The 14,965-nt window shown below is 48.6% G+C and overlaps 2 protein-coding genes and 1 long non-coding RNA gene across 10 annotated transcripts in view; 1 reads left to right on the top strand and 2 right to left on the bottom strand.

The window, feature by feature from the left end:
- Positions 1-1,786, bottom strand: part of ZC3H13 (zinc finger CCCH-type containing 13) — a 66,599-nt gene extending 64,813 nt beyond the window's left edge. For 4 of the 8 annotated variants that reach the window (XM_090025623.1, XM_090025606.1, XM_090025587.1 and 1 more), the window contains exon 1: positions 1,375-1,786. In XM_090025623.1, coding sequence (XP_089881749.1) covers positions 1,375-1,658 — 284 coding nt within the window. In that variant the 5' untranslated portion in view covers positions 1,659-1,786. The remainder of the gene's footprint in view (positions 1-1,374) is intronic. The other 4 variants (XM_090025615.1, XM_090025595.1, XM_090025655.1 and 1 more) reach the window with 3 other exon arrangements.
- LOC149874987 (uncharacterized) lies at positions 1,544-2,672 on the top strand. The gene is made up of 2 exons (XR_016438901.1): positions 1,544-1,662; positions 1,764-2,672. It is a non-coding gene; the product is annotated as an uncharacterized LOC149874987 (long non-coding RNA).
- Positions 2,673-10,980: 8,308 nt separating this feature from the next.
- CPB2 (carboxypeptidase B2) overlaps positions 10,981-14,965 on the bottom strand; it is a 34,127-nt gene continuing 30,142 nt past the window's right edge. Inside the window, exons 10-11 of the mRNA XM_090025677.1 lie at positions 11,401-11,485; positions 10,981-11,272 (exon numbers count right to left, since the gene is read on the bottom strand). Of these exons, the coding sequence (XP_089881803.1) occupies positions 11,088-11,272; positions 11,401-11,485 (270 nt within the window). The 3' untranslated portion in view covers positions 10,981-11,087. The remainder of the gene's footprint in view (positions 11,273-11,400; positions 11,486-14,965) is intronic.

Here is a 14,965-nt window from a genome sequence, read left to right on the forward strand (position 1 = left end):
GTACATATCAGGAATGGCAAGTGCTTCCTAAAAGAACTTTTGCAAGAGTAAGCCATGAGTGACCAGCTCTTTCTAGAAGGCTGAAGTGAAAGCCCTACTATTACAGTACAGATGCTGTCCACTTTACCATTTTGCCCTGAAAGATGCTCCTCACATCTCCACTTGAAAAACCTGTTCTTCCAAGACAACGTCTTTTGGTCTAACAGACAGCTTCCATTGGGCCCTGGCCACCTAATGAAGTGAGCTTCAGCCCACAAAAGCTTGTCTGTAGATACAGCACAAGCTTTCATAGATTGAAGCTCTAGTCATACAGATCTATATCTAGGCAGATATAAATATACTCAGATATAGCACAAGCTGTCATGTGTTATACGCACATTATAGAGGCACAAATATACTATATACATACCTATATAATATGTGGAACAAAGAAAAATATATCTATAAGTAGATATGCATATGAATGTATATTACACACACGGACACACAGTGGCCAGAGCTACCCCCACCAGCCCACTGCACTCACCTGCTGTGTGTGTGTCTACATATGTGTGCATCTACTAGGGTTACCATACATCTGGGTTTTCCCAACCATCCTCTTTTTAGATCCTCTGACCTCAGTCTGGGCGGTTGATCAAAATACAAACAAATGTCGGAGATTTTGGTCTGCTCCTGACTTGCCCTAGGAAGGAGCTGCTTGGGGTTGGGCAACTGGAGGCAGGGTACACATACATATGGCTGGTATGTAGCCAGTCAAGGAGTGGGAGCAGTTCAAGACTGGATGCAAGAGCTGTGTGTGCATGTGCATTCATATGTGTGCATGTGCCTGGTGGAGCAGAGCTGCAGCAGGGCGGGGGAGGTGCATGCCCCGCCCCATGTTCCTCCAGCAGGGAAGGGGGAAAGGGAAGAGGGCAGGCAGGGAGCAGCGGGGAGCTGCTGGCCCAGGGACTGGTACCTGTGTGTGGGAAGGGCCAGCAGTGGGGCGGGGCAGCAGAATGGGCAGGGCACTACCATATCACTGCCCCCCCCAGTCATGTACCCCACCCTTCCTCACACCACAGGCACCCTCTTTTTTTGAAACTGGAAATATGGTAACCCTAACATACGTGTGTGTCTATATGTGTATGTGTGTGTAACACCTACCTACCTACTTCGGTCGGTCTGAGGCGCCTGCTACCCTGCCCCCACCCCACAGAAGCCTGTCTTTGCAACAAGGGACGGCAGGATAGCAGCGCTGGGCCGGAGCCAGGGCCCGACCCCCGACAAGGAAGCGACCCCACCTCCCCCGCACAGCCCGCCCCGCCCTGTTCCGCGCTTGCGCACTGCCCCCGCGCAGGAGGGGGCCCGAGTCCCTCGCCGGGCCGCCGCACTCACCTGCTCCTTCCGCTGCCGGCCCGCTCCGCGTCGCCTCCTCCGCCGCCGCCCGGGGCGGAGCGGGTGGGAGGGGGCGAGGGGGGAGTCCGTCCTCCCGGGCCTGCGCGCGGAGCCACACGGGGAGGAAAGAGCAGGAGCGCAACGCGCTCCGCCAAGCCCCACGGCGTTGCGCGGACCGCGGGGGCTGCCGGGAAACGCGGCGCCGCAGCCGGCCGGGCCCAGCGGCCCCTGCGCCCGCCTCCGGTGACGTCAGAGGTGGCTGCCCGAGGCCGCCGTGGCGCCATGATGGTGAGGGGCACGGGCGCTTCCGGCCGGGGACGTGCGCTAGGGGGAGAGGTGCGCTGGCGCTAGGCTGAGTGCAGGCCTTCCTCCTTCCCCGTACTGCCCAGAAAACCCAGGCTGGCGAGCGTGGTGGTCGAGCGCCGCCTGCCCTTCGCCACGGCCTCCCTTCTGCTGGAGGATGCGTCTCTTCGTGGGTTCCCTGGACTGTGTCCCTGCCACCTGCGGTCCAACGAGCCGGAAAGGGCGAGCGGCAGCGGTGTGGGCCAGCGCAGGTGGCCAACCCTCCAGGCTTGCCCCGGAGTCTTCAGGAATTAGATACACCTCTCCAGGAGACTGCTGAGAGCCACCCAGAGGATGAATGATAGGGCACTCATTCAAATAAATATCAAATGCTGTATCCAGTTTATACAGTGGTCCAGTGAGTTTTGAAATCATGAGCACGCAGGCATGTTCACATTGTGTGCCATGGGCACGTTGATGGCCTGGTAACCTCCTGCAGTCGGTTCAAACAGACTTGGCAGCCTTAGGGCCAGCAATCATCTGGTCTCAATCTAAAAACCCTGAAGCTGGGTGTCACTTAGGCCCGTAGCCAGCGTGTGCACGCTCCACTCTGCGGTGCTCAGTGGAGGACTTGTTAACTTGTTAGAAATGGAATATTGTTAGAAATGCGCAGCTTGCATCTTGGACCTGATAAGAAAAAAATACTGCCCAAGACTCCTTTCTCCCCCTTACCCGCCTTAGCCTTTCTCATGCTGATACAGAAGCTAGAATTCAATTGACTGTGGCCTTGGGGTATGAACTTTTGGTGAACTGTTGTAGTTTCTGGGCATGCTTAATGAACTGTTGCATATTCATCTCTCCGCCCCGCATACTTAAGTAGCTAATTATACTATACACGCGATGTATGTAATGATGTAACTACATGTATGCTTGTATGAAACAGAAGTAGCTGTAAGAGTTCCGGTGTCTGCACACGTGCTCAGGAGAGAGAAGATAAATTCCGCTTGCAAACACAATTAGTTTGTCAGAAACTGATTTGGGCATCAATGCCCCACTCTGACCTTGGTTACAAACAAATGCATCCTTTTGTGCCGGCTGATGTTTGTGTATCTGTGATCTTTGCGGGCCTCCAGAAAAACGAACCGCTTTTGTACAACAAACTGGTGGGGTACACCAGCACTTCAGGTGCAACAGTTGAGACTTCCTTAAGCATCTCCCTTTGGCAAATGGTGGTGGGTGCAAAGGAGATGCACCAAAGACTCGCCAGGAGCAAATCATAAGAATTATAGAGCAGTTGGGCTGGAAGGGACCTCCAGGGGTCATCTAGTGAGTCCGACCACCTGCCTGAGGCAGGATCATCCCTAGGCAGACCATTCTATACAAACTATAATTAGGGGTCACCCAAACGTGAGAAGTCGGCCAGATTTCAGGGCCAGATGCCATATTTGCAGGTTGAGCACAGCAGGGTCCCTCCATGCCTCTGATTGGCAGAGCAGCCCCATTGACTCTGCTCCTTCGTTGCTGATTGGCTGTGAGGGCTGTCATGAGGCTCCCCCCCGCTGATGATTGGTTGCAAAGGTTGTTATGCAGCCCCACCCCTTGTTGCACAAGGGGCCGTTTGAGCTCCTGGAGGCTAAGTTCCAATTTGGTCCCCAGAAGTGAGTCACACCATGAGCCACAGAGACAAAGCCTTTATTGCTTGCAAGCAGGTCGGCCTGGAGTCATGAGACTCAGATCAAAGCTGACCCCGAGTGCCTATTCTCCATTGCTTATATATTCGATTACAAGGTATTGGAAAATTCCATTAGCGCAGGCATACTTCGGGTTACATAGTTGCGAAATTGGTTGCAAAGTTTGGGACTTTCTAGCCGTTAGCTTGTGGTTCGCCTTCTCACGCAACAAAGCGGAAAAACAAGTTGCAGGTGCTTCTTTGGTACATTCGTGTGAAAGCATAAAGCATAAGAGTAAGCAGTTCTAGCCCCAGCTTGTCCCACAATTATCCCCCCTCAAGATGCCTTCTTTTTACTCCCTTGTTTGACCTCTGTGAAACATTATAGGTTGTAGGTGGGTGGCTGCTTTTATCCTGCCGGCTATAAATCGGTTCAGTGCTTGTATTATGTGGGGTGCACACATCAGGATGACTAATCCTATCATCAAAACTGGTATAAGGGGTAGAAGCAGCAATAGTAGCCATTGCATTGGTCCTCCTGTCCAACCTCCCCATCCTAATGACTTGATATTGCTAGCGTGCTGTAATATCTCGTTTATGTTTTCTTGTACCTGTCCTGATTGATTTACATAAAAACAGTACTCTTCTTGGAGAAATAGACACGTCACCCCTTGTCCTGATGTCAGGAGGTCAAGAGCTCTTCTGTTTTGGAGTACTACCCCCGTGAGTGAGTCAAGTTGTTGTTGAAGCAAAGTTAGGGTTTCACCTGTCTTTTCGAGTGCCTTAGCCGTTTCTTGGGATAGTTCCTGCTGCAACCCCAGTGCAGTTCCCCCGGTGGCTACTCCAGCCATCCTGGCTGCAGCAGCTACTACTGCCATCGGGGTAGCAAAGGGGCCACCCTTTTAGCCAGTCTATTTACTGCTTGTAGTTGGAAGGGGAGTGGTGTTCCAGAGGGGGCTACTTCGATCTGCGGCAATACGAACCCTAGGGAGCAAGTCCCTTGCCAACCGGGGGGTAAGACCCAGTAGGCCCAATTGCCACATATCCAGTAGACTCCCCATGCGGGGGACAGGACACTGCTAAAGATGACGGATGCATATAAGTGCTGAGGGTTGAGGTTGACCTCCCTTCCATTCCTAGTTTCCTTTACGACAAAGGCCTGCAATGTTTGAGCAGCCATAGTAGCTGAGAGCAAAGGATCTAGGGAACGATCTTTGTAGCAGGTGTCGTTTGTGGGGGCAAAGAAGATCGATCCTCGGCTGCTATCGAAAAGGACCTGTCCTTGAGGCTGCAATGATTGATACAATAGGACCGCATTTGGCCCTCCCTTTGTCAAAGCTGGGTGTGAGTTTGTGGGTCTACCCCAGGAGTAGTTTGAGTACTGCCTGGGTCTTGAAGAGTTTTCAAGTTGCGAGGGGGAGAATACAGAATAATTGAAACCTCCTGTAGTAAATTTTGGGGGTTGGATCGAAAAGGTAATATTACATTGCCAGGGCCTTATGCTGCCGAGGTAAACAGAGCCTTGATGACTGGTATAATTGCTCTGCAAGCAAATTGGGTATAAATTCTCAGCATGATTAGTAATATATCCGAATATGGACCCGGATGCTGGGCTTTTTGCTGTAAAGGGCTGATCTCTGAATTTCCATGCCGACTTAAGTGCTTGTTCCCCTCCCCTCAGAGACTGACCCCTGTCTGATTTAGGGTGCGTTCTCGTCCATTGAGAATTACTAGCCTGTAGAGAACTCCACAGTTCTCTGGGGCTGGGATAGTGGTTCCCCAGCTTCGCTGGGATACACAAAGCCAACAGGCAGAAAGGTTTAGACTATGAGCCGTGTGGTTAGCGAGCTGGTAGGAGGAGGTTAACACTCCTTCAGAAAAGGGGAATGGGGTAGTTGGGAGGAATGAGAGAAAAAGCAAGCAAAGCAACTGTTTTGCCATACTACTAGGTCTTAGACGATCGCTTAAGTCGGAGCGTGAGGTCCCCTGCTTGCTCACTGGTCCAGGTGTCAGCTTCTTGTTCCGAGGGTGGCCCAGCTTCCCGTGCGGGCTCACCCAGGGAGCTGCTGTCCGTCTCCTTATCCAAATATCGCTTAATTCTCATATGGTGAATCCACCGGTCGTGACTCTCAATCTTTACCACGGAATGGGTGGTTAACAACACCTGGTATGGGCCTTCCCACGTTTCTGAGAGTGGCTCGCGGCTCCACTGCTGCACCAATACCCGGTCTCCTGGTTGGAAGTTATGAACTGGCGTGTCTAGGGGAAGTCGCTGGAAGGAGGCGGTGTACCCACTTCCCTTCCCCCAACTCCAAAGCCCGCGTGAGGGCTACTAATTCAGCTGCTTGCGTGGACCAGTGGGAGGGGAGGGTCTCCTTCCAGACGACCTCTCCTAAGGTGACCACTGCACATCCGGTGCGCCTTTTACCGTCTATCATGCTGCTAGACCCGTCCACGAAGAATTCCTCGTCTGGGTTTTCCATCGGGTCGTCTGTCAAATCAGGTCGAATGAGGATGGCTTGGGTTAATACTTCTAAGCAGTTATGATTAGGTCGACCAGGCTCAGGGAGCAGGGTGGCCGGGTTTAATGCAGTCGTATGTTTAAAGGTGAGCCCTGGGTTAGACAACAAGAAAATTTCATATCGAGATTGCCGAGAGGGATTAAGAAATTTCCCACCTTCTCCTCCTAGGACCTGCGGGACCCCGTGTGGGGTATGCACCTCCATATCAGCTCCCATGACAATCTTTTGAGCCTCCTCTACTATGGTGGCTGTAGCAGCTACCGCTTGCAGACATGCAGGCCATCCTCGGGCTACAGGGTCCAATACCTTTGAGTAATAACCTACTGGCTTCCAGGTGGGTCCTACCGGCTGAGTCAGGACCCCCGATGCCACTCCCTTATTCTCATGTACATAAAGTCTATAAGGCTTTCGGCCATCTGGAATCATTAAGGCTGGGGGTTGCACTAATGCGGCTTTTAATAATTCAAAGGAGTGCTGTTTCTCCCTTGTCCATTTCCAATTTGCTAGGCCCTCCTTGGTTAAGGAGTTGTATAGGGCTTTAGCTTTTCCCCCGTAATCAGGTATCCATAATCGGCAGAACCCGGTGAGCCCCAGGAAGGCTTGAAGTTCTTTAGGAGATGCGGGGGCTGGCATGTTTTGGATAGCTAAGATCCAGTCCTGGCTGAGTGCTCAGGTTCCCTTTGATATCTCATAACCCAGAAAAGTTACTCTAGATTGGCATATCTGGGCCTTCTCTCGAGACACCTTGTATCCCCTCTTTCCCAGTGTGTTCAATAATGACTCAGTTGCTTCCCTTCCCTGGGTTAGGTTAGGGCTGGCTATCAACAAGTCGTCAACATATTGAATTAAGGTAACATCCGAGTGTAGTTGCTTCCACTCCTCTAAGTCCTTTTGGAGAGAGATGCCAAAAATGTGTGGGGCAGATACAAATTCTTGAGGCAAAACAGTCCACATAAGTTGAGACTTATGGTGAGTGTCCGGATCTTCCCATTCAAAAGCAAAGAGCCTTTGGCTATCCTCGTGGAGAGGAATGGAAAAGAAGGCATCTTTCAAATCGAGGACTGAGAAGATCTTTGCATCTGGCGGGATTTGGGTTAAGATGGTGTGAGGATTTGGGACTACTGGGTGATCTGCTAGGACCTTTTGATTTACAGCCTGTAGATCTTGTACCAGCCGATACAAGGTCCCATGAGCTTTGGGTACCCCGAGTATGGGGGTATTAAACGGAGACGAACCCTCCACCAGCCAGCCATATCCTTTAAACTTCTCTATCAAGGGCTTCAGTCCCATCCTAGTCTGTCTATTGAGGGCATATTGTTTTACGCGAATGGGCCCCTCCCCTTCTTTGAGGCGCACTCTTACCGGCGTCATGAACTTGGCCCTTGCGGGGGTTCCGTCGGCCCATACCTGTGGATGTACGTTTTCTAAACTTTCAGTTCCTACTGCCGAGCTTTCGCTCCCCAAGAGTGCCATCTGGTAGTTGGATCCTTGTTTCACTGGCAGCTGGACCACCGTCTGGTCTCCTTGGAAAAAAATCTCGGCTTGGAGTTTGGTAAGGAGATCTCGTCCCAGCAGGGCAACCAGGCAGGCGGGAGAATAAACAAAGGCATGCTCAAGCAAATTGTCGCCAATTTTGGTGAGGAGGGGTCCGCACATGGGTAGCTTACTCTGCTTACCCTCAATTCCTTCTACGGTTACATACTTTCCACTTTCCCCTCCAAGCGGGGGTTTTTCGGGGAGCATTGAAAATGTGGCCCCAGTATCTACTAACGCTTCATAATTTTTGCCACCAACCCTTATTTTTACCATGGGATCCTTGCAGGACTCTGCCCGCAGAGCGGTGGCCTTGGATCCCGGTCCCCATCAATTGGATTCCTCTCCGGAGAGTTCAGCTCTCGTTTGGTGGGACTTAGAGTGTTCCCCCCTCTTCTCCCTCAGCCGGGGGCACTCTCGCTTCCAATGTCCCTTTTCTTTACAATAGGCACATGTATCCGCCTCGACATGTCCCGCTCCCTTCCTTCTTTCTTCTCTCACCTCACGTTTCCCCGCAATTCCTGATGCTAACATTGCCATCTGTCTCTGTCCCTTCCTTTCCTCTCTTTTCTCTGCCATGTGCTTCCTGTTCCCATATACCTTATACGCAATCTCAATGAGCTCAGAGATGGACTTACCAGGTCCCCCTTTGGTTTTCTGTAACTTCTTTCGAATATCGGGAGTGGCCTGCCCGATGAACATGAGATTTACCATTCGCTGGTTCTCAGGTGCCTCAGGATCAAGGTCAGAAAACTTGCGGAAGGCCTCATATAGTCGCCCGAGGAAGGTGGAGGGATCCTCCTCTTTTTCTTGTCTCACTTCATATAACTTAGAGAGGTTAGTAACCCGGGGAACCGCCTTTCCCAACGCTTCAACAATAATCCCCAAATATTGGGCATTTCTCTCCCTTCCTGCGGCAGTGCGACTATTCCACCCTGGTTCTTCAACTGGACATATTTCTCAGAGGGTCCAATCCCCTTCTCCCCCTGCTTCCATGCGAGCCCCTGCCAATCGATCGGCTGTGCCGAGTACTAATAGCCTTTGCTCGGGAGTCAGTAACGTCTGAAGCATCATTTGGACATCTGCCCAGGTGGGTCTATGGGTTTGCCCTACTGATCTGAAAAGGTCCCTCATTTTCTTGGGATCCTCCCGAAAGGATGGGTTCTGATTTTTCCAATTGAACAAATCTGAAGTACTAAAGGGAACATACACAAAGGTGGTATCACCTCCTTCCCCAATTACCTCTCTCATGGGGCAATTCAGATGAGACTTCTGCTTGGGCGGGTCTCGAAGATTATATCGGCTTCCCGCTGATTCGGGGGGGGGGCGGGGTGTGCACGATCACGCTCCGGAGAGGAGGCATTAGCCTCGTCAGAATCTGTTGTCTCTTCCCAGTCCGTATTGCTAATGGGACTGGGTGGCCTAACCCATCTCCCTCCGGAACCCGCCAAATCTATCTCCCTACTGGAATCATCTAACACCCGGGGACTCTTTCGACCCCCCCGAGCCTTATCTCTTGCCACCATGACCCTACGTACCGTTGCACATTTCCTGATCCAAGATGGCCAGTCCTGGGCTATGCCCAACCAACAGTCAATGTAAGGGAACTGGTCCCAATGTCCGTCATGAACTACTATATCATATACCCTTGTGACCCGGTCAACATCAAAAGATCCCATTCCTGGCCAGTCTACTCCGAAGGTCGGCCACTCTAATTGGCTGAACTTCGTGAGCTCATCCTTAGTCATTTTTATTCCATAATCTCCATATTTGACGAATTTATCGAAATTTCTTAGTATGCAACCCAATGGGGTGGAGGAGTTTTCTACCTGGGAGCGACCCGTACCCATAACATTTCTTTCCGATTCCTGGGAAAAGGTATTCCCAGACCAATGTCCTGACGGACCAATGAATAACAATACTAACAAATGAGACAGGGAATTAGTATTGTCACTCCAAACACGCCCAGGTACCTCATCCTCGGAGTCCGCGGCTGGGGTGACTCAAATGGAAGTGGAATGCCTTTAACCTCCCGGGTGCCCCGACTCACGCTTTCGGCCTCGTGGCAAGCCCAAATTATGGCTTGGTGCACACTACACAAGCACGTACGGTGGTCTTGTCGTCCGGCCCCGGGGTGGTCCAAGAGCGCTCCTGCCTGGCTCACCAGAATTGTTGTACAAGGGGCCGTTCGAGCTCCTGGAGGCTAAGTTCCAATTTGGTCCCCAGAAGTGAGTCACACCACGAGCCACAGAGACAAAGCCTTTATTGCTTGCAAGCAGGTCGGCCTGGAGTTATGAGACTCAGATCAAAGCCGACCCCGAGTGCCTATTCTCCATTGCTTATATACTCGATTACAAGGTATTGGAAAATTCCATTAGCGCAGGCATACTTCGGGTTACGTAGTTGCGAAATTGGTTGCAAAGTTTGGGACTTTCTAGCCGTTAGCTTGTGGTTCACCTTCTCGCAACAAAGCGGAAAAACAAGTTGCGGGTGCTTCTTTGGTACATTCTTGTGAAAGCATAAAGCATAAGAGTAAGCAGTTCTAGCCCCAGCTTGTCCCACACCCTCACCACCAAATGGTGGAGAGGGCAGGGCCACACAAGAAGCAGCCCTCTCAGCCAATCAGCAGCAAGGGGTGGGATGGTGGGTGTCATGCCAGCAGCCCTCTTGTCTCCCAGTGGGCAGTGGGGCAGAGATGCAGTGCCATGAGGACTGCTGGCTCCCTTGGGGGAGCATTTTATTTTCAGTCAGGTTTTTTTTTTCCTGTAATGAGCCTGCCATTTTTTGCAGAGCCCACCCAATTTCACATTTTCCGTGAACATCGCACAATTGCGAATTCAGTAGGTCCCTAATCATAATCTAAACCAGGAGTGGGAAAAATGGTAGATCTGGCAAGTGGCCAGACTCCATTTCCTAGCAGCCCCTGCCCGGGTTGCTCCATGGAGCCCCCAGCAGCAGGGGGCTAGAGCTTCCATGAATACTGGCCCCAGCAGCACTGGCAGGGGGCACAGCTGGGTGGGAAACTGGTCTTTGGCCACGGCTGTGGCCAGGGCAGCGGTGACAGAGTGGTTCAGAGCTGGGGCAGGTTCATAATCCTCTTCCTGCATACCTGCTGGGGGGCATGATGGCAGCAGATCACAGTTCTGCCCTGGTTCCAAACCACACTGTTACTGCTACGAGATCCCAGCCCCACATCTGCTGCTTGGGTTTCTGGAAACCAGCCACAGCAATGGCAGGCAGGGGATGCTGGGAAATGAAATCCACTATGGGCCCAATCCAGCCGAGAGGCCGGACTTTGCCTTGCTCTGATCTAGGCAAACCCACCCAGAGTCTGTACCAATCTGACCACAGTGTAAAAGTCCTTCCTGAAGGAAGGGATCCCAAACTGAATGACATATACTTGGATATTGTGGCTTGGGGGTTGCTTTTGCACGGTGATTGCAGTCAGTTGTGTCATTCCTTATTGCAGGTGGCTGCACTGGCTTAGTGTGGTAAGTAGGGTGTAGTTTGTGAGGGTGTAGTTTGTGAGGCAATGGGACATATTTCAAGGTCAGAAGTAGTCAAACTTGCTTCCATACAAAAAATACATCTAAGCGAGAAGTATGTTATTTCTTTATTTGAAATAACTAAAATTAATCACACTACAACAAACAACTACCCCACCAAGCCACATAAAATGCTTGTTAAAGTTATGGAATGACAATACATTAAATATTAATCATGATATGCGAAGCAATTTCTTTCACAGCAGAAAGTGCTTCAATACAAGTCGGTCTTATCAGATGAGGAGGAAGCAAAAACCCATATGTTCCCTTATCTCGGAGTTCAAAGGTAAAAGAATACTTAATGCCAAGATCATATGCCCAGTCATCTGACCCCCCAGGAGCTAAATCTGTAGGAGAAAGAAAAAAAAACATACTAAACTCTTCATTTTAGGTCTCAGTTCAACAACCTGATTCATCAGGTTTGAGAGGATATTTTTTCTATTACGCTAATTATTGTACTAAAAGCTTTACTTACAGATTGTTTCTGCACCAGGGCCAGACTGATAAACTTTTCTGGATGTCTTTCTAATAGCAGCAGCAGCTTTCTTTGCCAGAAGTTGCTGAAATCAACAAAATATTAGTTAGCTTTATTACCGAGTAAAAATGTGATCCATACATACCACAAACACAATGGAGATAGTAGACCTATTAAGAGTGGTTGTCCCCAGGTTTGACTGTATTACAGTTTGCAATAGATGTATTTAAAACAAGGTTAGCTTAATTTATACACATTGTACAAATTGTTTCTATGTTGTAACTTAGATGGGCACCTTTCAGCAGCAAACTGTTACCATCCTAAATCTATTCTCTTTAGTTGTCTTGTTTATTTCATGTTGGGTGTGCCTGCATGTGCCATATGGCGATGTTGCTATGATGCCATGCTTTAGGACTTCCTTTTGGAAGTACTAAAACACGGTACAATACAGGTGGTTACTGCACCGTGCACATGGCGCAGTTAGATTTTGCCATTACATCACCGTAGCTGCGCACTACAACCAGGAAGCACACTGCTACCGTGACGTAGCTGGTGATCATGTGTAGACTCACCTGATCATTACATCTCCATAGCTTGCCGTATAGCGACATAGCGCATTGGTACATCGCTTTAGGGTGGCATGTAAACACACCCGTGCTGTTACAGTGCTTTTGTAAGAACATAGCATTGGTGTGGGTTTTGACACCACTGAGTTCAGTCCTCTGTGTTTGCAGACAACCATTTGTGTCAAGAGTCCTTAAAATCATATGCTCTGACTTCTCACACAACAGCCACAAAGCATATTAGGAACAAAACCAAACCCTCCCTATAGTTTGCAATAAATGAAAAGTAGGGAAGACAAGAGCACAGCCAGTGCCCTGCCATTGCATTCCATCCTGACCCCATATCTGGCAATTGATTGGACGCTGAAGAGAAAAGCAAGACCTTTTTGCTAGTAACCTCTGAGTTTTCTAAGGTCCCTTCAACATGTTCAGGTAAAGGAAAGTTAGGATCTAATGCATGATCCACACAGTTACACTTTCTGCCGTACCACACGTGCATTGCAGAAGGCGTGATTGTGGGATTACACATTAAATCCCATCATACCGTATTGCCAATGCAGGGAGAAGCCCAATTCCCATACACCCCACAACTCTAGGAAACCCTCTCCACTTCTCCTCTGAAAAAAAAACACTGAGAAACAAACTAATATTGCATTAGTTGAGCAGGGTGGCAAGGGTGGAAATTCCTTCTCAGCCCCTGCAGGTGACCAGCAGTGGTCTAAAGCAGTGGTTCTGAACATTTTTCAGTTGATGTACTCCTTGGTCTCAGAGTGACTTCACATACCTCTTTTCAATGGGAAATTAATTTTTTATGTCAAACTATGTGTAATCCCATGCGCATGCACGTTTTATGGCAGTTTCAGATTGTCAAGACTTTTTTTAGGCCCTTTGACCTGTGTTAGGCAATGTATGAAATATATCTTATGTAACCCCTGATAAGGCTTCACATACCCCCAGGGGGTACATGTACCCCCAGTTCAGAACCGCTGCTCTAAAGCATGGGATTACTAGATGCTGCCTGCTCAGAGAAAAATACCTCCCAACCCCAACTGGGGATTGCAATACCTGAATCCACACATCATTTTGACTGATACTTGAACATTCTTATCCTGTCATTCTGGCCTTATTATAAACCTACTGAATTCCACCTTAAAGTGAGGTTCTTTGTCCCTTAACCTTTATATTACTTCTAGAAAAATGTTTTTTATAATGAGAAATTATATTCTGCTCCTCAACAAAAGAAAAGAGCAAATTATTCAATAATTAGTTTATTTCACTTCTTTTCACCACACAGAAGAAAGCAACACATTTAAGATTTTCTTTTATCTTTGTTCACATATGCATTAGCTAAAATTAAAAAAAAATGGAGGAGATAGAAAGGTTATACCCTAAGGCAGGGGTGGACAAAATGTGGCCTGGGGGCCAGATGCGGCCTGCCAGGCCATTCTATCAGGCTCATGGAACCCCTAAAAAATTTAGAAAATTAATATTAACCTGCCTTGGGCTGCCTGTCATGCAGCCCTCGACGGTTTGCTGAAACTCAGTAAGCGGCCCTCTGCCCAAAATAATTGCCTGCCCCTGCCCCAAGGGTATAAGGTAGTCATTATCTGAGAGGAGTTAAGAAGCTGTATTCCTTTGTGGATGGGTTATTCCATGCTTGTCCACTAAAGGATTTTTTTCTCCTTTTTCAGAAAATCTGGCACTGGTCATTGCTGGAAATTGAATACTAGACTAATTGAAGTTATGGTCTGATCAAATAAGTTAATGCCTGTGTTTCACAATGATAACAAATATATTAAAAGAGAAAAGAGCTCCCAGTAAAGAGACATTCAGTTAGGAAAGACTTCAAGAGATCTGTGCAGTGAAAAGAGAGGTGGGAATAGAGGCAGCGCATGCAGGGGGCAATCCAACATGCCCATGACCTGCTGTAGGTCTCATGGTATAAAAAGCATCATGCCCACCTCTTCCATGCTGTGTGTCTAAGACAGCAGGTTGTACAGGAGAGAAAAATCCTTCCTTGTTCCCTCTCTTTTCCTACTTCTTCTCTGGTGCCATGCAGGAGGCCTTAGGAGCAAGTGTCCCTCTTCCATGTGGAGTTCAGATTCAGGAAAAGGGGTATTTTGCTCTATGGAATTTCTCTTCTTTCCCATACTCTGAAGACTTGATTAGGTTATTCAGCTACCCATATAGCCTTATTAATCTGTGTGCATTAGCTCACCCCAGCCTATCTTATAGCTCTTTTTTTAACTTAGATAAACCCAAGGGCTTAGATGGAGAAGAGGAGCTGGCCAGTGGTGAAAATGCAGAAATCCTTATTTTCCAGTTATCCTTCTTATCCCTTTTGTCAGAGTGGATTCAACACAACCCATACTTCCACAAGTCCCTGATTTTGTGGACTTCTGGACAGCCATAGGACTGGGTTTCCTTTTTTCAGGTCTTAGCAAGTCTAAATGAACAGGTGTTCATAACCAGCAGAAACCAAGAGGTATTTCTTCCTCCCTACCTGGACTTCCAGTGCTTTGTTGGATCAAGACACTTGAGGCCCAAATAGTGATTATCTCCATAATACCATGAGGACCATTACAGAAAAAAAGACTTCATTAACCCACAATTAAGGTTGCAATCACATATCACTGTTGTGGGTGAAATTTATTATTAAATGATGCATTATTTTTTAAAGTCGCAGATCCAGTAAAGTCAAATTAAAGTATAAACTATAAGAAACCTGGATCTTAATGTGTGTAAACACCTTATTAAGATCCCAGATTATCTTGTCTTTTCCCCTTAATAAATGCCTTGAAAATACCAGAAAAAATGGGATGCCCAACCCCTGCAAAATAAATAACCCCCTTTTTTTATGTCCTCTAAAACTAAAATTCCCAGTTTTAATCATACAGTAATCCTTCCAACTTCAGCCTTCTTTATGGCCTTATATTAAAGTCAACGGCGTTCCAAAGCCTTCCATTGTTAAGGCACTCCATTTTTTGTAGCCAGAAGTACAC

This window comes from Crocodylus siamensis, chromosome 1, assembly GCF_052110815.1.
Source record: "Crocodylus siamensis isolate JL-2025a chromosome 1, ASM5211081v1, whole genome shotgun sequence".
NCBI classification, from domain to species: domain Eukaryota; kingdom Metazoa; phylum Chordata; order Crocodylia; family Crocodylidae; genus Crocodylus; species Crocodylus siamensis.